Source organism: Papaver somniferum, chromosome 2, assembly GCF_003573695.1.
Source record: "Papaver somniferum cultivar HN1 chromosome 2, ASM357369v1, whole genome shotgun sequence".
Taxonomy (NCBI): Eukaryota; Viridiplantae; Streptophyta; class Magnoliopsida; order Ranunculales; family Papaveraceae; genus Papaver; species Papaver somniferum.
The window spans coordinates 205,754,778-205,778,440 of NC_039359.1; the positions used below are offsets into that span (position 1 = coordinate 205,754,778).

Below are 23,663 nucleotides of genomic sequence, written 5' to 3' on the forward strand. Positions count from 1 at the left end.
CATTGTAATAAGCAAGGAGGGTGTATGCCATTGATGTACAACGCGAGTAATTGTGAAATACCTCCAACTCATTCACAATTCTCGTAAAGTCCGGACAGCTAGCTAGATTTCGACCTGGTTCTTAGCCTGAGAAACTATCTCTTGGTGATTAGTAGTCATAACTTCAGATCTTTCTTTACACATGTGTAGATACACTTTACACTCTTATCACATGTCTTTTTGTTATCAGTGCTAGGATTGTGCCTTCGATAGCTAGATTGACATCTCCATTTTGCTGTGAGCTTAATTTTGCACATGTCACATTTGATGGAATCTGAGCTTATATTTTGACCTAGAACTTTGTAGGTACGTTCTAAGCAAACCTTCACGAGACTTCAACTCGTCCACTAGGGACACTTAGTGGTTTAAAAGGCTTAGTGCATACGCTAAATGCATTCGAGAGACCAGCGACAGTGGTATAGGTAGGATTTCCTTAGTTTTGTTTTACTTGAGGACAAGTAAAATTCAGGTTTGGGGGTATTTGATGAGTGCCAAAATTGTATATATTTATCCCTTTTTGTTGGCATTTAACTCATCTTTTGTGCATTAATTCTACATTTTATCCCATATTCTGTATTTTCATTGTTTTCAAGAATAAATATTTTTCTTACTTAATTTTGCATTTTTAGGTAATAAATAAAGTTTGGATGATGCAGAGCGAAAAGAGCAGAAAAGTAGTGAAAAGCCGGGAGGAATTATACAAGGAAGCCGCGAAGAATGGTGTGCACAAGACCAAAAGGCTAGAAGTGGGCTTGAAGAAGAAGAATTGTCCTTAAAGAAGATATGGGCTTGGCGTACCCAAGGCCCAAAACCCTTACTCAAACACATTTCCACTATCCAAGCCCCTCTCGGATTTCAGCCGTCAGATCGAAGCATCTCAGCATCACACGGTCGCTCCATCATCGCACATCAAACGCCGAAGCCCCCGCTTTACATCGCAACACCCATCTCCATCTTGGGTCGTCCGTTTTGCTACACCCCTTCATCCGACGGTCGCTCCACGCTTACCTCCGTATCGCCGTTGGATCCACCTACCATCTTCCCATCCATCGCTCCTTGTCGCAGATCATCAAACCGCGCTATCCCCACTTCACACCGTAGAACCCGATACCCTATACCCAAACAAACACTCCCTTTCTCCCAAAACAGTCGAGCACCCTCCCCTTCTCCCAAAATCAGTTGCAGAACCACCATACCGCCTGCAACTTCACTGCCACCACCATCTCTTCCATCACCACCTCGAGCTTCACCATCTCCATTCTCTCGACCAAATCAGAGCCTTCACCATCATCCAGCTCCCTAGTATGTCCCTTTCTTGTTCTTAGCATCAACCCTAGGTGCTACAAATAAGAAAGAGAAAAGCTAGGGCATCAGTAGACGCAATTGGGAGCTGTAGAGCTGAGGAGGAGCAGAGGGAACATCAACAGGGCATGGGTCGAGCGTTGGGGAGACCAATTCAGAAATCAGTGAGTTAATTTGTAATTTAAAAATTAGGGTTTTCAAATTTGGGAATTTTCAATTTAGGGTTTGTAGAAATTTAGGGTGTTGAAACAGACTATAAATTGATGATATGGGTGTGGTAGAAAAGCTCTCTGGGCTAGCCAGTGTACATTATCTTGAATCAATTCTCATTTTTCCAATTTCTGTTTTAGCAACAGTTGAATGTGTGTATCTTGTATGTATGTTGCATTTGAATTTAGTCTGTTGGATGAATGCTTTGGTTATACTCATGTCTAGCATGAGCTAATTCACTGCAACTAGGGCTCTGATGAAGCCTAGTGCACTGTTGGATGATGCATGGTTAGGGTAGTTTTCTTATTGCCTGTTTGCTTGAGCAATGAGAAGTACTCAGTGCTCTGGCATGCCTGTGATTGATTGTGCTGTCAAAAGACAATCAATGCTAGGGGCATATCAGTGAGCAAGCTGATTTTCATCTCATTCTAGATGTATGCATAGGAACTCCAACTAAACCTAGATTGCATTGCTTGATTAGGGCACAAGGTGGATTCAATTGCCTTAGTAACTTCACACAATTCTGCATCCTTCTCTTTGTCAGTCACTTTTGCTCAATACCCTTGCCTTAGGCTGCTGCCTTTGTTTCACTTCTACTCTAGAAACTTGTCACTGTCACTATAGTCACTGCCATTAGCTCACTGTAAACTTAGCTAGGAAGACTTCTTGTATGCTCCCTCTCCCTGTGGACAAACCCCTACTCATCCCTTTATTATAAATCTTGGCCTTGTATACTTGCAAGTGTTTTGTGTGCTCCCCATTTTCACACCAGCATCTAAAGGCGCCTGATCGACCGACAAATTCACAGGTCTTAGGACATCCAAAAGCGCCTGATTGACAGACGGATTCATAAAGGCCTCAGAGTAGATGAAGACGCATCTGACAAACGCGTCTAAAAGAAAGGAATAAGGGGAGAGGAGTATGCGTATTTCATAAACGCTTGTCCCACTAGGAACACCTCTGAATAAAAAGAGGCGCGTTCGACAAACACCCGCTCTACCCAAAACCCCAAAAACAAGCGCGTTTAATAAACGCCCGCCCCACCCAAAAGCCTTAAAAAAAGGAGGAGAGGAGAGAAAAAGAGACAAATAAGGGAGGAGTAGGCACGTTTACCAACGTCATCCCTAAACAGATCTTCAAAAAAAATGGCGATCCTTTGGTACTCGGAAATCCTTTACTACAAACAAACATAACAAAACCCTCAAACTAAAAACAACGATTCTACCTACTACATGCATATTCACGAATATAAAACAGTCAATAAAATATCAGCAGCAAGAGAAATTAATATAAACACCAACAGAATATCCCATAATGAAATACCAACAAAAGAAATTAATCCGAACACCAATATCCCACAATAAACATCAAGCCTAACAAAGATCAAGTCCAACAAAGAGAAATAAAAGAACAAAGAACAAGTAACATAAGAGCGCTGCAAGCAAATTAAAGCTTCTCCAACTCCCTCCGTTTCTCCTTGAGCTCAGCACGGACTTTCGCTTTGGCGGCCTCGGCTTGCAATACCTCGTCATTTGCCGAACCAACGTCGATAAGCAGCAGGTCCAACACCACCTTCTTGCTAGAAGTCGCCTCAGAGCACCTCTGCAGCCTCTCCTCCAACTGAGAAATTTGACTAGTAAGGCGACCGCGAGGATCATTGCGGCTCTTCACCTTCACCAACAGTTCCTTTAGCCATGCTATGGGAAACTGAACATTGAGCGCAGATTGCACGGAAGCTTCCCAGCTTCGCCTCATCGACAGGATCATCTCCTACGCGCGTAAGCTGGTCTGCGATCTCCAGAAGATTTCGAGTCATGTAACATAGGATAGGGACACCCAATAGACCCGCCTTTGCCATATGACCGCCGCCGCGCTCGACGATGTCCCTATAGTTGGCAGCAAAAACAGTCGGAACCCAAAAGTCGTGGACGAGGGTATGAGTAAAAGGATCCACCTCAGCTTCGGCAGCACTCACCACCAAAGGAAAAGGAAATTGCGCGTCCTCAGGGTCTCCAGTCACAATGGGGGTGGTCGATGTATTAGTGACGGGAGCATCAGCTTGTTTCTCTGGGGGAACAGACGAGCTACCGCTGTCCACTTTAGTACGCTTAACAGATCTGTCGCCACTGGGAACGACGCGCCTAGCACCGTCCATATCGGGATTCGCAGCTTCCTTCCGCTTCTTACCCATATCCTAGCACCGATAGCAATCCGTCAAAACAGAAAAGCGAAACAACACAATAATAATGGAAGAGAGGAGAGAAGAAAAACTAACCTCGGTAATTGACGAGCCTAGCGGAGTATCGGTAACCTTAGGGAGAGACGTGGAGGAACTAGAAGAGGACTCAGAGTCACTAGTGGAACCTGACAAGTGAGAAATATCTACCATCGCGAAAGACCAACTTAGATTTATAAGAAAAAATAAGAGAGAGGAGGAAGGCAAAGAGAGAGGAATAACAAAAATAAAGACATGTATTAAATAAGAAACTACCTGCAGAATCATTGACGTCTAACGCCACGTGGGATGAGGACCCACCAAAAACTGACCGACTAGACCCAGAAGGACTCATTGATTGCAAAACGGCACTGGGAGACACTGGAAGTTCACCCTGGCCACGAACGGTATCAGTCATAAGAGGGTGAATCGACGATATGTGAAGGCGCGACGACACCCAGCCAGCCCCTGAAGGAAGGCTAACTCCCAAATCTCTCAACTGGTCTACAAATGAAGGAGTTGGACTGGCGCTCGCGTTCCTCGGGAGCTGCGACGCACTCCTCTGATGACTTTGACGAGGCTGAAAAGGCGCAGTATTAGCAGAGGAACAAGGACGCGGAGCATAAGACTGATTCTCCTCCCGCCTAGCCTTTTTCTTCAAACTGCTCTCCGTCCAATCACACTCGGACATATTTAAGTATTCCTCTATCACGTAAGAAGGGGCTTTCCACCCTAGGCGATTGGGAGAAGGGGCTCCCTGGGGTAGTGATTTCCACCATCCATCTCAATCAAAATAAAGCGTGGAACACATGATGAATAGCAGGAAAATTAAGGCGAAGGAAATAGCGAGTACCTGGGGCGCTGAAGGACTAGCAGACGTCTTCATATTCAACCGGGGGGTTTTCGACCGGAGAACGACCCCTTCTTTGGCCTCACAGGTTCATGACCCTCGGGCAGGGCACAAGAAGTCACCACAGGATCCGAGTGACCTTTGTTAGCGGGAACAAGGCGATGCTCAGCAGCCACAGCATCGTCAAGCTTGATCCTGCCAGACGCATGGAGTTCCCGAAGATCTTGGATAGTCATATCACGAGGAGGAGATGATTTTCGCAAAAGAAAGTTTAGAGCTCGACGCCTTAAAAAATCATGATACTTGTGAGCCCTTTCGGTAACCGCCAAAGGCTGCGCGGAGACGGGCTGGTTGAACGAAAAATCGATCCCTCGATCAAATAAACGAGTCGTCCCTTTGAAGACGTAACGGTTGAAGCTAACGACAATGTCCTCAGCGTTAGAACTATATGGAGGAGGGAACCTATGAGGGACCCCTTGATCGAACCCTACTTTCCGAGCTGCGCAATCAGAATTATACGATATGGCGATAAACTTACCGGCATAGAAACCAGGAAGATAACTGGGTAACACAACCATCACCGAATCAAAATATGCTTCCGATAAGGGCTTTGAAGAATCCAATTCTATGTCAAAAGGAGCAAGAAAATCGTAATGCGCCGGACCTGAACGACCATCTTGGTAAGGGAATGGTTCAAAATCCTTGGCTACATCCAAATTCCTGCCTAAATCGCCCTTTGGTATCTTTCCCTTCAAGTTCCATAGAGCCATCCGTGGATATCCGTAAACAACAGGAAGCTTCTTAACTGAACCGTCATCCTGTTTAACATCTTCTTCACGATGAACGGCGAGGTCATTGCTCTTGCGCGCACGGAGGAACATGTTCCAAGTACCAGGCATGCATGAAGGAAGCCGTGATGTAGGTCTCAATCTTATGAGATGAGCCTACCGTGTGGAGATCTCGACAGAACAGATCAAGATGGCAGTATAAGCCGCCTAAGAACATCGGCGCGAGTGGAAAAGAAATCCCTCGGGACAACAACACTGCCATCGGCACAAGCTCACCTTTAATGGTATCCTGGGGACTGTATTCGAACACATCATGACATAGCCAAAACAAGATGAAAGCGGCTAACTCCGCGCGAGGATTCTTCTCATTGCGTTTACAGGGGAGCACCTTCTTGTCAACGATCTGGGGAGCCCAATACTTCAACCAGAGGGAAAAAGAAGCACGACGGTTGACCTTGATAACCCACTCGGAATCAGTTTCTGGTGGATCGGACGAGCCATGAGTCGCCTCATACGCGCGAAAAGAGCTGTACAGCAGTCGAACACCGGATGAGTGTTTAGGAGGCACCTTCCTCTATTCTACCAATTTAGCTTTCCCCTTGTTGGTGGACGATTGCGTCTCCTTTTTGTGAGCAGCCTCCTTTCCTTTAGCCTGTTCAGGGGGCACTTGTGTCTTCCGAACCAGTTCACGATGAGAATCGTCTTTGCATTTTATCAGATAAGTACACAATTCCTTGTCTTCGTCATTTAGCGCTCCGAAAATGGCCGCCTCCTCATATGAGTGACTACCATGAATCGACAACCCCGTAAGAGCGACTACGTCCCCCAAAACGATGGTAGCTTCTCTCCATGCTGTGAAAAGGGTATGAACAGGAGGGGTCCAACGACAGAAGAGCCGCGTTATATCGCGGATGCACCTGTTTACCTCCCGCTTAAGAGACGAGTGTATAGCTTCCTCGATACCGGCCTTCTGAAGTGCAGCAACATGGTCAGGGTTGGAACGCATACGAGCCGCCCAATGTGGCCATACCGGATGAGTCTTAGACTTGGACCGAATATCAATAAGGGGACGGTTATAATCGCCACGATGAATGGCCATCCGCGGAATAGTCTTGAACGCAAAAGCATCCATGCTCTTCGATTCAGGTTGTATAATCCATTTAGGAGCAGCGGGGTAAGGCAGCACTGGAGGATTTAAAAAGCGAGAAACAAAAATATCTTCTAGAGGGAAAACGCGCTTATCTCCGCGAAATTCTCTTAACCTCAGCGCGCAATTTAAAGCAGGACCACTCGTAAACTCGGTGATCGTATATAACTTACCATCCGCTGGGGCGGGCAAGATGACCTCTTCCTGATCAGGATGCTCTGCCTCTTCAGAGCCTGCGCTATTTGGCTGTTCGGACTCATTACTTTCGTTAGATGACGCACTACTAGAAGAACTACTAGACATGGCGAGGGTATGGGTGCATTTAGAAGGAAGGAAGAAAGAAAGGTATTGAAGGAGAAATAGATTGACAGCTCAATATATAGGGGGTTTCAAGGTCGAACGTGGAAGTTATGAATGGGGAATGGTAACCGTCAGAAACTGAAAAAAGAAAAGAGGTTTTGCACGATGGGGAGTCGAAACGTCGCTCACAATCACAGACTCAATGAGATAACAAAATCTGTTGTGGAAACAGGGAGGCGCCCAAAAGAAGATTCTTCGACTATTAGATTATCTGATAATTAATTCAATAGTCAGGGGACTAATATTGATACATGAAAAAATACCCCCTTAACGAGTTGGGGGTGCCCCTAAGAATAGAGGTGAGCTTGGGTTGTGGTATGGGGACTTGGGGACTAAACCCAAGTCCAAGTAGGAAATACCCATGAAGATGGGAGGACAAGGGAGGAATTAATGAAGAAGGGAAAGGTTATGTTAAAGAATGGCATTAAGAGTAATTAAGAGGTGTTAGGACATGTGTCATGATGTAGTAAAAAAGGGGGGGCTTTTATGAAAGCCTATAAAAGAAAGGACAAGGTACAATAGAAGGGGGACTCTCTCTCGGACCACATTTGGAAGTGTGAGGTCATTTGGTGTGACTAGAACGGGTAGGACCAAAATCAAATTCACCTTTCAACAGAGGACGAAGAGAATTTGGACATATTTTGCAGAAGGATGTAGTTTCCATTGAACCTACAACTCTAATGTCGCCACGTCTATAAAAAGTTGGAGTCGTGATTTGGGTGATGAGTGTCTTAATCGCATTTGGAACAATTTACCGATTGCAATATGGTGGTGCATTTGGAAAGAAAGAAATGCAAGGACCTTCAACAACAAGAAGAGAAATTTGGCAAGTTTGATTAGAGATATCAAAATTCAAGCTTTCTTTTGGGCAAAGTCTAAAACTAAACGGCCAACATGGTGATAGCATTGTGGGATACGAATTTCTATCATTCTCATTGAGTTTGATTTTGAGAAGCAAGGTCACAAGACCTTCTTGGTTTACTTGTACTTTTGTTTCTTTTCGTTTTTCTTTAGGTGACCGAATCCCCCTTTCGGTTTCCTTTTTTTGTTTCGGTTGTTTTCATTGGGTTGAGGTACCCCTTAAGTACCTTTTTTAATGAATTCTCCTTTTGACCGATCAAAAGAAAAATGGCTCCAGATATAGTCTCAATGGGAGTTTTTGGCATATGATTGACCGAAGAAGGAACAAAAGCAAAATCCACATTCGCTCTGTTAGTTCAACAATTCAATTCCTTGGTTACTAAAATGTAAAACAATTTAATCTTACATGACATTTTCCTTTGTCTTTTTTACTGTCAACTTGTTAGTGCACCTACACCAAGAAATATCACCGAGATTGATCCATCAAAGAGTTTCGTTTTTCACCCTGGTTTTGCTACAAAATCGGCTAAAAAGACCACAAAGAATAAGAAAGGCATCAGAACTGGTAATAAGGAGGGTCAGCCATCTAAACCATTACCAGACCTTAAGCGCCTCCCGTCTTGTTATGAATAGATTGACATGGCGAGCGTATGGGTGTGTTTAGAAGGAAGGAAGAAAGAAAGGTATTGAAGGATAAATAGATTGACAGCTCAATATATAGGGGGTTTCAAGGTCGAACGTGGCAGTTATGAATAGGGAATGGTAACCGTCAGAAACTGAAAAAGAAGAGAGGTTTTGCACGATGGGGAGTCGAAATGTCGCTCACAATCACGGACTCAATGAGATAACGAAATCTGTTGTGGAAACAGGGAGGCGCCCAAAAGAAGATTCTTTGACTATTAGATTATCTGATAATTAATTCAATAGTCAGGGGACTAATGTTGATCCATGAAAAAATACCCCCTTAACGAGTTGGGGGTGCCCCTAAGAATAGAGGTGAACTTGGGTTGTGGTATGGGGACTTGGGGACTAAACCCAAGTCCAAGTAGGAAATACCCATGAAGATGGGAGGACAAGGGAGGAATTAATGAAGAAGGGAAAGGTTATGTTAAAGAATGGCATTAAGAGTAATTAAGAGGTGTTAGGACATGTGTCATGATGTAGTAAAAAAGGGGGGCTTTTATGAAAGCCTATAAAAGAAAGGACAAGGTACAATAGAAGGGGACTCTCTCTCGGACCACATTTGAAAGTGTGAGGTCATTTGGTGTGACTAGAACGGGTAGGACCAAAATCAAATTCACCTTTCAACAGAGGACGAAGAGTATTTGGACATATTTTGCAGAAGGATGTAGTTTCCATTGAACCTACAACTCTAATGTCGCCACGTCTATAAAAATTTGGAGTCGTGATTTGGGTGATGAGTGTCTTAATCGCATTTGGAACAATTTACCGATTGCAATATGGTGGTGCATTTGGAAAGAAAGAAATGCAAGGACCTTCAACAACAAGAAGAGAAATTTGGCAAGTTTGATTAGAGATATCAAAATTCAAGCTTTCTTTTGGGCGGAGTCTAAAACTAAACGGCCAACATGGTGATAGCATTGTGGGATACGAATTTCTATCATTCTCATTGAGTTTGATTTTGAGAAGCAAGGTCACAAGACCTTCTTGGTTTACTTGTACTTTTGTTTCTTTTCGTTTTTCTTTAGGTGACCGAATCACCCTTTCGGTTTCCTTTTTTTGTTTCGGTTATTTTTATTGGGTTTAGGTACCCCTTAAGTATCTTTTTCAATGAATTCTCCTTTTGACCGATCAAAAAAAAAAAAGGCTCCAGATATAGTCTCAATGGGAGTTTTTGGCATATCATTGACCGAAGAAGGAACAAAAGTAAAATCCACATTCGCTCTGTTAGTTCAACAATTCAATTCCTGGGTTACTAAAATGTAAAACAATTTAATCTTACATGACATTTTCCTTTGGCTTTTTTTACTGTCAACTTGTTAGTGCACCTACACCAAGAAATATCACCGAGATTGATCCATCAAAGAGTTTGGTTTTTCACCCTGGTTTTGCTACAAAATCGGCTAAAAAGACCACAAAGAATAAGAAAGGCATCAGAACTGGTAATAAGGAGGGTCAGCCATCTAAACCATTACCAGACCTTAAGCGCCTCCCGTCTTGTTATGAATGCAGTAAGGAATTCTCATCATGGAAAGATGTACATGGTCATATGCGGGCGCATCCAGAGCGGAGAATGGGGTGGTACTGTTCCACCACCCAATGCTGCACGGCCAGCAATTCCATTAGCAGATGACAACAGGGGACCACCACTAGCGGCAACTAATCTAGATGTGGAAGTTGCAACAGGATTACTGTTGCTATCATTTTCTAATAGACGTGGTTCCCTGGTATCTTCTGCGAACAATTTACAAGAGCAAGAGCCTCACAGGTCAGAACATGTGAATGAGAACTTGGCGTAGAGTTCTAATGCGGGATATGAGTGTTCAGTTTGTACAAAGGTGTTCCCCACTCACCAAGGGTTAGGTGGTCACCGTGCCAGTAACAAGAGTGTGAAGGGTTGTCATGCTATGGACAATACTGCAGAACATCATTCTGCAAAAAGAAATGGCGATGACGTAACGGGAACTGGAACTCTTTATCAGCACCAAATCTGTTTGAGGGGTTTCGCTAGTGGGCAAGCACTCGGTGGAAACGGAACTCCTTCTTGGGGTTCTTAAACAGTTACAAGTTACGAGTTGGTATTTTCTGTTCAGAACAACAAAGGAACTCCACGCCTTTCCTCCCGCTTTCCAGGCAGCTCCCTGCAATCTGCAGATTGTAATGGATACTGCATTTAGTGCAATTGAATTCCTTTGTCTTGAAATCAGAATGAAGAAATCTGCGGTGATGGTGAAAAGCTCTTCCTCGGACATAGAAGTTTCTTGTTGTAGTAAAGATAATTGTAGTGTCTAATTTCTTTATCTTGGTGTGATTTATCGAACTCTCTAACACTTAAATATTTGCACCTATTGGTCCTCTTCTTGTAATCTTGAATTGTTGCAAGTCCTTTTCTACCCTATTGGTCCATGAAGCAATCTTTCCGCATCTTTCTCCACTACAACTTTCCTGTTAAGTTTGATAATTTCACTATCATCATCAACTGTACATTTCTGAGGCCTTCAAAACTGCAGCTGATACGATCTCCATAGTTCTCCATATATAGCCCTAACCTTGTCCTCCTACGTACCCAGGTTCTTATTCGAATTAACCCTACTTAATTTCCATCCAAAATGGTTGCTACTGGATGGAAACTCTCACAGCCATCCCTGAATGGGAACTCTCTCACTGCCGGATACTTCATTTAGCTTTCTCCTCTTCTCAGTAATGATAGTTTCCTGCTCTTTTCCCTTCTCAGAATGGGAACTCTGACTGCCGTATACTTCATTTAGCTTTCTCTTCTTCACAACACTGATAGTTTCCTGTTGTTCTCCCTTCTCAGGAGCTTGTCTCTTTGTCTCTATGTATGCTAGGACCTCCTCGGCAGACCTTTTAAATATCCTACTGATTCCATCCGGGCCTGGTGTTTCATGAAATATCTGCAATGATGATAGTTGAATAGGAATTATGCTAGTAATATTCGAAAATAGAAAAATCATAAAACGTATCAAACATTATTAGAGAAAGTTGTCGCCACAAGTAATAGTCCAATCATCTCCCTTATTCAGAATAAACAGGGAAGGCATAAAACGGGGCGATATACATGAATGATAGCCGGAAAAATACGAACAAATTTATCACGGAAAATATTAATTGCGATTTATAAAAGGGTGCTTTATACAGAAAATTATTCCTGTCGTTTATTCTAATGATCCTACTTTCTGCATGATCTCGATCGATGGTTACGTAAAAAATAAGTCCTTAATTTCGGATAAACAAGATTCCAAGTAACCTGAGTTTCTTGTTTATTCGTACGAGGTTATAAGGATCTTACTCTGATGTTTTCTTCGGATGAGGTAACTTGTATAACAAAAGAAGATGAATCGAATGCAGATAAGAACATGTCGGAAACTTGAATGTTTTGCGGTAATCAAATGTTTTTCATGTAGACCATCCAGTTTCCGTATTTGCTCCATGGTAGTACTACGCTGCCAATCTTACCATGTCTCTGCAGATCAACAAGTCATGATAATTTTCAGTAATTACAAAAATTGAATTTAAAACTCTTTCTTTTTGTTTGCAAGAGAAAAAAAAGTTGGACTGGAAAAACTAAAGGGTTAGAGATTCAAAGGCAAAAAACTCGACCAATATCCCAATTCCAGAAATGAAAATTAAATGAGAGTTTTCGCTCTCAACACCCTTTGATTAAAATGGATAGGAGAGAAAATAATTAATGTTAATCAGAGTCATCCTCTTCTTACATCTTCTCTTGATCAAGAACATGCAGAACCTACAAATCCAGAAAATGAAGAAAGCATGTCAAGAAGTCAGGATCATGCAGAAGAAGGGTTGTTAGTAATCTCTCAAGGGAATAGGGATGTAGGTTCCCCGATAAGGTCACCAGGTCCTGTTGAACCGAATGCTTCAAGACCTGATGTAAATGTCGAAGATGGAGTGGGTCAATCGATTACGGCGATACCAGAAGGTGATGTTACAGTCGGTTTGCCTAGGTGTTTTGTCCAAGGGGAATCAAGTGCACCAACACCAAGAAATGTTGCTGAGATTGATCCATCAAGTTTGGTTTTTCACCCCGGTGTTTCCACAGAATGTTTTTCATGAGACTACCACACTGCCAATCCTACCATGTCTCTGCAGATCAACAAGTCATGATAATTTTCAGTAATTACAAAAATTGAATCTAAAACTCATTCTTTTTGTTTGCAAGAGAAAAAAAGTTGGACTGGAAAAACTAAAGGGTTAATTAGAGATTCAATGGCAAAAAACTCAACCAATATCCCAATTCCAGAAATAAAAATTAAATGGATGATAAAACTTACTTATGAGAGAAAATACCATCATGCTCTGAGAATCTGAGGAAGATCATTGGTTGAATCCCATGGAGGTTCCCAGACAAAACCAAGATTCCATTCACACTCCATTTGATGACTTGCTTTATTTACAACAAGTGAGTTACTGAGAAGTTCAATACCGGGAAGAGGAGAATAAGAGAGACAGATGAAAACCGCATGAGGCTAACTTAACTTAGAGAATGGAGACTGGAGACATTCCCTTGTTTAATTTATAGTTGAGGCAATTCTTAATTATAGGGTGAGCATGGGTGAGCATTAATTTTAATCGAATTTTTGGCACCGCTCCTTTCTGCGGAGATCGTGACAATGTGCCCAACAATTATAAGGGGTGTCCTACAACGTTAAAATGACTAATTTGCCCTTTACTTTAATTTAGTTTTTAACTATCATCTAAACTCTATCTTATATGCATCTAATCTAATCAAAATTCATTAACAAAAAAAGAACAATCAAAACCTAAACTAGGTAGCACAATTTTCAGTCTGTTTCTTTTTTTCCTTTTCTTTTTTTACCCCTTTCTATAGAACGTGCAATTGGGGGATAGAGGAAAAAGATAAAAATTGGATCCAAATATCAAATTAGGGTCACCCGTATCTAATTATTTTTTAATTCCTAATCTACCCCTCATTAATTAGGTTTAATAGTTAATTAGAATTGGTAAAATCTTAAGATTTTTTGTTAAATCATTAGTGTGTATTTTTATTTGAATTTTGGTGAGTGAGGTGAGAGTAGAAGGAGGGAAAAAATATTTGAGAGAGAACTTTTTTTGGTGAAAATGGAGGATGATTGTGAAGAGAGAATTGCTGCAAAGAGGTTGAAAATTTGATTTTTTTTCTTTGAATCCACCATTTTTGCAGCTGAAAAAGCTCGGCGCCGGCATGGATGTGGTTTGAATACCATGCCGGAAGCATCCATACCGGCATGGTATTCATACCACGTTCATGCCGGCACAAAGCTTATCCCCCATTTTGAATTGAAGCCGGCATAGTATTCAACCAAAAAACTATGTCGGCACGCTATCCATGGGGTCCGGGGGGCGTAGCCCCTCCCGGCTGTGTTCGACCTGGTATGATGCTTAAATTTCTATGCTGGTACTGCTACCGGCATGGTATGATGTTTAAATTTCTATGTCGGCACATGATGTAAAGTATCCAGAAACTTGTTTTTTTTCACTTGAATACCGGCATTGATAGATTTCTATCGAGCATGCCGGCATCAAGTTACGGCGTTGAATGTTAGTTACCAAGCATGCCGGCACCATTTTTTGGCATGGTCTTCATCACTTCCAGCGATGTAAAAAAAAATTATTTCCGGCATGGAATTCATCACTACCGGCATGGTCTTCATCTATACCGGCATGGTCTTCATCTATACCGGCATGACCTTCATCACTTCCGACATGGTATTCATCACTTCCGGCATGGTCTTCATCACTTCGGGCATGGTCTTCATCATTTCTGACATGGTCTTCATCACTTCCGGCATGGTATTCATCACTTCCGGCATGGTCTTCATCACTCCCGAATGTTAAAAAAAAAATCGTTTCCAAAGTGAGGAGCTGGCAGAGAAGGAGAAAAGAATTTGAAAGGGAATGGGAAAAATTTAGAATTTGAAAGGGAGTGGGGAATATTTAGGTTTTAAAGCCCTAACCTTAAAAGAGATTAATAAGAGGTGAAGATGGAAATGGGGGACATGTTTTTGTTTTTTGATTTTAAGTTTTTTAATTTTTATTTTGAGGGAAGGGTGTTTTAGTATTTTCGCCCCAAAAAACACCCCTTAGCAGACACCTTTGGTTGGGGCAAGTAATTCATATCCCCCAATTAGTTTTGATATCCCCAATCGCGCGTTCTTTCTATAACCGTACCACATCATCAATTCATTAGAATTTTTATCGTCAATTAATTAATCTTTGATAAACAAACTCATTTGTAGATATCTTCTCACAAATTCATTATTTTTAATTCGTTTTTTTATTGAAAACTTTGAGTACTAATCATCAAAATTGGGTGAAAATGGAAATTACAAATAGTAGTTCGGTTGGAGAGAATTTTAGAAAAATATTAGAGAAACACTGATTTTGGTAACCGAACATTCATAAATGAAGAACACGAAAAACATCTCGGTCAGCAAGAATTTTTTTTTATTACACTGCCTTAGTTGGAAAGAATAACTTTTCCATTAGGAAAATTATTTGGATAAAAGGGGTTTCAAATCACTTCCCAATAGCCTAGTCAAATGCAAATCATGGTACCCCTCCAGGGTGATGCCCAAAAGATCGTTTTAAGATTAATGCTAAAATTAATGCATTACATAACATAATCTAATTTGTGACATAACATGCATTACATTAATTTACATAATCAACATTAAATCTAAGGAATTAATGCATTCCTCGAAGATTTCATAGCATTCATCGCGACTAAATGCTATGACGTTGGCTTCAAAATATCCACTACGAGCCATAATTTTCAAAATCTTAGGAATTAATGAATAATAAGCTACTATGATTAATCAAAATGATTAAAAATGTATGATGTTACTCATTCGTTTTTCTATGAAATTCAAGATGAGCTTTGTTAGTCGTGTTCAAGGGCCAACATAAATTCTCATAAACTCCCGGAGCGCACAAAATCTATTTTGAAGGCTGCTACTTGTTTTTGCATTTTCATTAACCACTAGCGTCATAAAGCTTTGAAACACATTGACTCAATAATTGTGATTGATTTGATTATTACCTCCACGTTTTGTAACTAATATCCAAGCTCAAATAAAACCGACGTCTTCTTCCCGCACGAAGTGGGCCTCCATTTTGTTGACGTGAAAGTGTAATGATTCAGAATGAAATTGTAGTAGTTGAAGATGTAATACACTGATTAGATGATGCTGTGAAAGCTAATTTAATTACTTAGGTAACGGCATCACTCCTTTTTGTGGGTGAATGATTTGATTAGGCCATCCGACGAAGGGTGTCCTAAAGTGTAGAAATAAATTACTTATCCTTAACTCTAATTTGATTTTTAATTACCATCTAAACACAGTCTTATATACATCTAACCTAATCAAAATTCATTAATTAAAAAAAAAACAACACCTAAACAAGGTAGCGGAACTTGCAGTCTGAAATTTTTTTGTTTGTTTTTTTCCGTCTTTCTAAAACCGTTCGTCTTCGTCGATTCGTAGAATTTTCACAGTCAATTAATCGTTTTCTATAAACAAACTCATTTCTCGGTATCAGTCATAAACCCGTTACTTTCAATTCGTTTTTTATTGAAAATTTTGAGTACTACTCATCAAAATAGGGTGGAAATGGATAGTTCGGTTCAGGAGAATTTTAGAAAAACCCTAGTTTTGGTGAACAAACTTTCAGAAATGAAGAACACGAAGAACATTTCGGTTAGGAAGAATTTTTTTTTGAGGCCTAACCAGACTTTTGTATATAACACAAATTGTTGTGTTCGGTTAAGTCGATTTCTTTTTTTAAATCTTGACCGAACTTTTAGTCTTTAAGATAAAAAAAAGTGTTGAGTTCGATCAAGTCGATTTTTTTTCTCATAACCGAACTTTTCTGTGAAAACCTATATGTTGAGCCCGGTTACGTCGCAATTTTTTTTCTCCTAACCTAACTTTTCTCAAAAAACTATATATTGAGTCTGTTTACGTAACAAAATTTTCTCCTACCCGAACTTATGTTTTTTCGCTTATTTTGAACTGCAACTTCGACTACAAAAATGGTGGACTCAATCGACTAAGCTGAATATTACTTTGTATACCCTGAAATAAATTTTCGGCTGCTTGTACCTTCACAAACATTAAAACTAAGTTCAGTTACGTGTTCCTCAGATCTTGTAGATGAACGTGTTTGGCATAGTCTAAATCAAGCTATAAAATTTCTCTTTTTCGGGACTTTTGGTCGATTCAAACAACAAAAAACTAAAGTTGAAGTATGCTTGTGTATTTCTGAAGGTTCAGATTCAGGAAAAAAAATTCCAAAACTCTTGTTCACCTACTTCTTCTTCTCTCTCAACAATTTTTTTTTTTAAAAATAAATTATTGATTTAATCTTACACTAGTCAATAATTAGCTTAACTTAATGATTTATCTAATTATTATACTAATTAGAAAATGTGATTTAGCCATTAGCTAGGAGAAATACTTGGATAAGATGTGGTTTAAATTACTTCCAAATGACCTGGTCAATCAAAGTTCAACCACCGTTAGTCAATCAAATCAATCGAAAACACAAGATAAACCGCAATTACCTAGTTTCCCACCAACGGTACTAATAGAGCTTTTCAATCCCAAAGAAGACTTTAAACTGAGCGTCCGTAAGAGATTTCACCTAATTAGGTTACTCTCCTCTCGAAATAGGCGGCTTCACCAGTAACAACACAACCGAGAAAGTTTGCTGTCACGAAGGATTAGTTTGCTAGAAATGCAAACTTCAAGTATTTATAGACAAGGAAGTTTGGACACCAAGGAATTTCCAAAACCGAAAATATTCTCAAGATATGCAATATATTCCAAATTCGGTTTCTATAATTCCTGGAAATGCTTTGTCTAAAATAATGACCGAAAATCTCTTTGGAAAATCTTCAACTAGTAAATGCACATTACTAATTCTTATTTTCCTAAAATAAAATTAAAAATCTTAAATAAAAGATTCTTAACTTATTTATGTTTCGATCCTGGGATTCTCTTCCTTTAGCTATTAAGGAATAACTTTGAACAATTAAAGATAAGCGTTACTGCACATGTTCAAAATATGTCGACATCCTTACTATGTAAGTCCTCTTCCATACTTACAATCTTGAAACCGATTTGCCACACTTCTAAATAAGTTTAGAATTGGTTCATCTGACTTTCAATAACTATGTGATTGATCAAGAACACTCAATCACCAATCATGGGTTTAACGGTTCTACCAAAACAAGTTTCGGTTCTACCTCCATGTGATTATTGTGCATAGTCACACTAGCTTCCCAAAATTCGGTTGAATAGGTACTAGGATCGGTTCCCCACATATATATGGTATCTAACTTGAATGTGTTTCACATGTCCATAGGATCTGTTCCCCTTTGCCTAAAAATGTTTTGCACATGTCCATAGGATCGATTCACCTTTCTGCTAAAACATACTGCACCTCATACAAGGATCGATTCCCCTTTGTGATGTGTTGCACCTCTTACTAGGATCGGTTCCCCTTTACCCAGAGTCGGTCTTACACAAAATCACAAACTCGATCATACCATCTCAGGTGATTACTTAAGATCGGTTTCACTAATAAAAGTCATACCAATACATAAGTCAGGCCTTTGTGAATAGTTTTACCAAGAACACAAACAAGTCATGAACGGTTATACTAATCACACATATTGGTTGTTCACAAGATAAGCAATGAATAACAATACCAATAACGCCTGGAGATTTCCTTTTCGATTCACAAAACAAGTTCATGAATTTACTTCCTTAAAACACATTTAAAACATTGTTTCCTAGGATGAAATCCTCACCTCATACCCATACATAATCACAATAACATTTAAACGATTATGTCGATGTCTTATCTACAAAGCTTAATTGTTAAGCAATAAACCTCGTATTGTATTCTTTAATACTATGTCTATCTAGAGTGTTCATGCTTCACAGTTTTGTTTCAATATGCACGACTTGAAAGATCGATAAGTTAGGGAATGAAACTGTTCAAGTCAAATATCACTAACCTCAAGTGGAAGGATGATGTTGTCGTTGTAGCTTCTTACTTCTTCACTGCTTCAAGTCTTCGCAATACTTGTAATGTCTCATATCCTAATACTTTCAAGCTAACCTATACGAAGTTGAATCTAGTACATAATCAAGCGACTCTTTAAATGAGTTTTGATTCACTAAAATATGACAACCAAACTTGACATACCAACGCTTGGTGGGTTCAACCGAGCTATGCCCTAACAACATCAATGAATTCTCGAAAAACAGAGATAATGGTACCATCAGTCAACCAAATTTTCAGTAAGTAATGCAAGAAACTCTAATGTGTCAAGAGTTTACCCACCAACTATAATTACGGTGGTAAGTTGTACCTTTTGGCAGGAATCATGTGAAACACATACTCAAAGGGATCATAATAGGTACAGCAAACAAATCTGAGATTACAATGACTTGTCAACTCTCTGCAGTAGGTATTCTCCACCTCTAGGTGTTAGCATCAGTGAAACCTTAAAAAACAAAAAGAGAATTGTAGCATGTAAGTGTATCAGCCAGATGTAGCGAATGATAACAAGGAAACTAATAATTATAATAGTTCAGTCACCAGTAAAATTAGAGAGGAGAATGTTTTGCTCGTTAGGTTAGCTGCATTAATCTCCTTCAATTACAACAAACCTAACGACCATAACATCTCCACTCTGAAAACTCGATGGTAGTAAGTTGTACCTTTTGGCAGAAATCATGTAACACACATACTTGAAAAGAATGAATAGATGTAGCTTGAATAGATCATAATAGGTAATGAAACAAATCTGATACTAAAATAACTTGCCAACTTTCTCCATAGTAGGTAATCTCCAGCTTCGGGTGTTAGAATACATGAAACCTTGCAAAACAAATAATTATCGGTCAGATGCATGGCAGTTGAATAAGCAAATGACATATTTGAAGAGATTATAAAAGGTATGGGTAACAAACCTGATATTAAAAAGGCGATCTGCGGTATCCCATGCTCATGGGATTTGCATATATGAAAGAAACACAATTGATAAACTTATGTATCAACATTCTTGTCCAAACCAAAGTTCCTGAAAACAGACAAAAAAACGATATGAAATATCAGAAGAGGATACAAGGTTGCCCCTCTTCCCTCCTCCTTTACCCGGGCTAGGGACTGGAATTTAAAATGACGGAGTTAAAAAGGGGGGGAGAATAAAAACAAGTAAATAAAAGACATTCATATATAGATATACACAAAGCAGTACAACCCGATACACTCGGAGAGGTGTATTTATAAGAAATCTTTAAAATGACAGAAAACTGAAAGGAACTTTTCTGGGGTACACTCTAGCTAGAGAGTGAAAAAAGACTCCGCAAAATATAAGCAGAAGTTTGTATATATTAGTGTAAGGAAAGCTGCACAAAAAACTATGTTTCAAACTGCTTAGTCTAGATCTTGCAGGACCAACCAGTTTGCAGGCAAGACTAAGAATCTTTCAGATTTATACTCTATCTAAAGAGTGACTAAATCAAAAGAACACAACAAAATATAAGCAGCAGCATATGTATAAAACGTAAGGAAAGCTGCACCAAAAGATAAGTTCCAAACTGCTTAATCTATCGGTTGCAAGACCAACCGGTATGCAGGCCAGATTAAAAATCCACCCATAACATAATCAGCCAATGTGAAGCATTTGTCCGGGCCTTGAGGAGCATCGGGTACATGATAGTGCACATCAAGAACACCCTCAATGCATACCTTCCTCTCGTCATGATTAACACTCACCCCGTGACAGATTTCTCTACGCGAGCCGGTAACCACATAACATGTTGCGACTGTCTCCCTTTTTCTGTTAACAAGATGAACTTGAGGCTCTCTTTCAGCAGGTATAGTATTAGCAGCAGCACCAGGTTGAATTACGGGAGAATGGATAACAGGGACTTGTGCTCTACTTTGACAATTGGCATTGTTCTGTTGGCTTTCCATGAAACTGAAAAAAACCTATAACCAAAACCAACCCACTCAATTCAATAGTTCATTAAAAAAATTATAATCTCTAACTATAAAAATTAAGGACGTAAATGAATTACAGATTGAAGCTTACATTTGAGAGAAGACTTGACTCCTCTTGGATCTTGTCCATCCTTCCTTCATTACCAGCTGGAGTAAATGAATTGGCTTTTTCACTCGCGGCTATTGAAGAACCAAATTTTCCTTGTATTGCTTGCTTCTTGGTAACATTGGATGAAAATCCTCGGCAATAACTTCGATTAGATTAATCACCAAAAACTTGAGTAACTGGATCATTGGTAATATCTACAACAGCCTCAAAACCAGCTTCAGATTCAGCCTTTCTCTTTTCTACGGCAGGCTTCACTTTTTCCTGAAATCCAAAAGAACCAAATTGTAAACAATTAAATTTTTTTGAACTTTGAACAACATATGATGGTCCAATACTCACATATGCTTCAACTGCACTTGGATGTACAGCTTCATTTTTCCCTACATGAGCCAGCATCCAGCTCTCACCATGCACTCGATAACCCTACCTCTTTTTTGGCATGTACAATCAATATGGTTAGTAAGGGTTGTCCAAATAAAATAGTTTGAGAATTTAATGTTAAGACCACTAGGTTAGAAAGTACTTACAACTCTGTAGGATTTGTTGGCATGGGAGAGTCTACCTAAACAATGTCGAATCCTTCTCTTCCGCTGGTTCTCAACATATCTAGCATACTTTTCCTGCATGCCAGGATGGTACTCATTATGCACAAATCGTTTCCAAACGTCATCATTAACACCATAAGGGCATGCTGCATCCATCTCTTCCAGAGTCTCAAGATTTTTCAGAATGTTAAGGCGTAACTCCCATTTGAATGAACAAAGCTTCTGGGGAAATATTTTTTGGAAAAATGGCCTGACAAGAGAATCATCATATGCGAAACAAAATTTTCCGTGAAACGACGAAGTATTTTTGTCATCCATAAACAATAACTAGGTAGTTGATCTATATACACTGATATGTATAAGTGGAGCAAACCATAGAATGAAATGTATAGGAGATAATAAGTTACCATGAGCGTGTTCCAGACTTGGTCCTTGAAGGATGCAGGAATGAGCCTCCAGTCTTTGTAGTCAATTGGACAGTGAACTCGAATGAGTTCCCCTGTACGAGTTGCAAACTTTGATGTATATTCGCCAAATGGTCTTCCACATTCATCTATTTACACCAAGAGTCTGGGTGGAAGTTGTGTCTCCTCCAAGGCACAATACGACTCAAGTTCCCAAAGAATACACTTGTTGAAGAAAGCACATGTGACAATCTCAGAATCACCTTCCTCTTCATCAGACTGATATCTCTTTCGTTTACCTGTCTTCCGGACCACTAACTTACCAGGTTCGTATTGTACATCGGCCAACTTCTCAAGCGACTGCGCTCCTGTTAGTCTCAGCAGTGCACTTTTATGCTCCTGTGTCTCTAATCCTAAAAGAGTCCCATCCCTAAATGGTTGCCTTGACTTAAGGAATATATGATATTTAGTGTACAAAATCTTGCTGTCGTAACCTAGATGAGTACTTCGAGTTTCGTCTGCGCAGCAAACACACGCACAATAGCCATGAGTGGTACATCCACTTAAAACACCTTGAGCAGGCAAGTCATGAATGCCAAACATCAGAGTTGCTTTCAGAGTAAAATACTCCCTTAATCAAAAGTTTGTACACCTTGATGCTAAAGTTTTTTTAGCGTGTTGACCAGCGGCCGCAAAAAAACATCAATGTCTTGACCCAGTGACTTGCGCCTAGGTATCAACAGAATCATCATTTGGAATTCAGACTTCATACACATAGAATGCGGAAGATTATAAACCACAAGGATCACAGGCCAACAACTCCAACTCAAAGTCTTTACACCATGAGGATTAAACCCATCTGTTGATATTCCAAGCCAAATATTTCTTCCTTCCGCTGCAAATAATCGGAAAACTTCATTTTCATTTGTGCCCACTGAGATGAATCGATTGGATGCCGCATATATTCAGATGAAACTTGCGTTCGATCGTTCCACAGCATTACGTCTGATATCCAAGGTAGATAATACATTTTCTTTAGTTTTTCGTCTACAGGAATGTATCTCAGCACTTTGCAAGGTTCATTTGTCACCACAAGACCACCTTTGGTAGATTTCGGAGTTTTGCATATCGGACACTCTATTAAATCCTCATTCTCCTTGTAATACAGAATACAATGATTCCTACAAGCATGAATAGCCTTCGCTTTCATCCCCAGATCCTTAAGCATTGACCTCATAGCATCATAGTTTTTGGGCAACTTGTTAGGTTTCGGAAGCCACTCTCTTAACAAATCCAACAAACTGTTGACACAGTTACCCGAAATTTTATAAGTTTTCTTCACATTATGCAGTTCTACCATAGCAGAGAGGATTGTGAGATTTTCTTCACATGAAGGGTATAACTTCTCTGCCGCTAACGATTTGTACCTATTATAACGCTTCTCGACATCTGGATCTTCTAAGGGTGATTCTCCAATTTGTCTTCCATCATGGTCATGATGAATACCAAAGGAAGAGTCAGTAACATCATTCAAATTCAAACAATCTGATTGCTTATCAGGCGTTTCTTCGACTACGGCCTTCCCCTTAGAACGACTTGTTGAACCACCATCCTTTCTATTTCACCATGTAAGCTCCAGGTGGTGTATGTCTTGTCGACACCATGCTCATACAGATGGGTCCTAACAATCGAGAATCCAAGTCGATGTTTATTTTCACACTTCCTACAAAGGCAAGCACACGTTTTTGCACAAGTACCATTTTCCATTGCAAAATCAATGAATTTTCTAACCCCTTCTCTGTATTCTGGGTTATAAATGTCTGTTATACGCATCCAATATTTATTCACAAAATTTGACATCCTACAAACAAGTAAAGTACTATGTATTAGTAACCTAAGTTTATCAACTAAACCTAAAAATATCACAGATTTATCAACACACCACAATAGAATACAATTCACAACAACATCAATTTTTAAAATTAATAAACCCCATATGTTTATTAACAAAACAATAAAAGAAATACCTTAATAATTAGCTGAAGATAACCCAGGAGAATCGATAGTGTAGCGCCCCCAAAGCTGGCAG

The 23,663-nt window shown here is 39.9% G+C and overlaps 1 protein-coding gene across 1 annotated transcript; it reads right to left on the reverse strand.

The window, feature by feature from the left end:
* Window positions 1-2,997: 2,997 nt before the first annotated feature.
* LOC113352643 lies at window positions 2,998-4,457 on the reverse strand. Its single transcript, XM_026596442.1, has 4 exons — window positions 4,043-4,457; window positions 3,827-3,933; window positions 3,401-3,745; window positions 2,998-3,258 (listed from the first exon to the last, which is right to left on the reverse strand). The coding sequence occupies exons 1-4, from the start codon at window positions 4,455-4,457 to the stop codon at window positions 2,998-3,000; spliced, it is 1,128 nt and encodes a 375-aa protein (XP_026452227.1).
* Between the last annotated feature and the right edge of the window lie 19,206 nt (window positions 4,458-23,663).

Excerpts from the sequence above, each read along its gene's own strand:
- LOC113352643 (XM_026596442.1), bottom strand. The coding sequence starts at position 4,457 with ATGTCCGAGTGTGATTGGACGGAGAGCAGTTTGAAGAAAAAGGCTAGG. Across the intron at positions 3,746-3,826 it reads TAGGCTCGTCAATTACCGAG|GATATGGGTAAGAAGCGGAA; the intron begins GTTAGTTTTTCT and ends TATCGGTGCTAG. Across the intron at positions 3,259-3,400 it reads GCGGCGGTCATATGGCAAAG|TTTCCCATAGCATGGCTAAA; the intron begins GCGGGTCTATTG and ends CTCAATGTTCAG.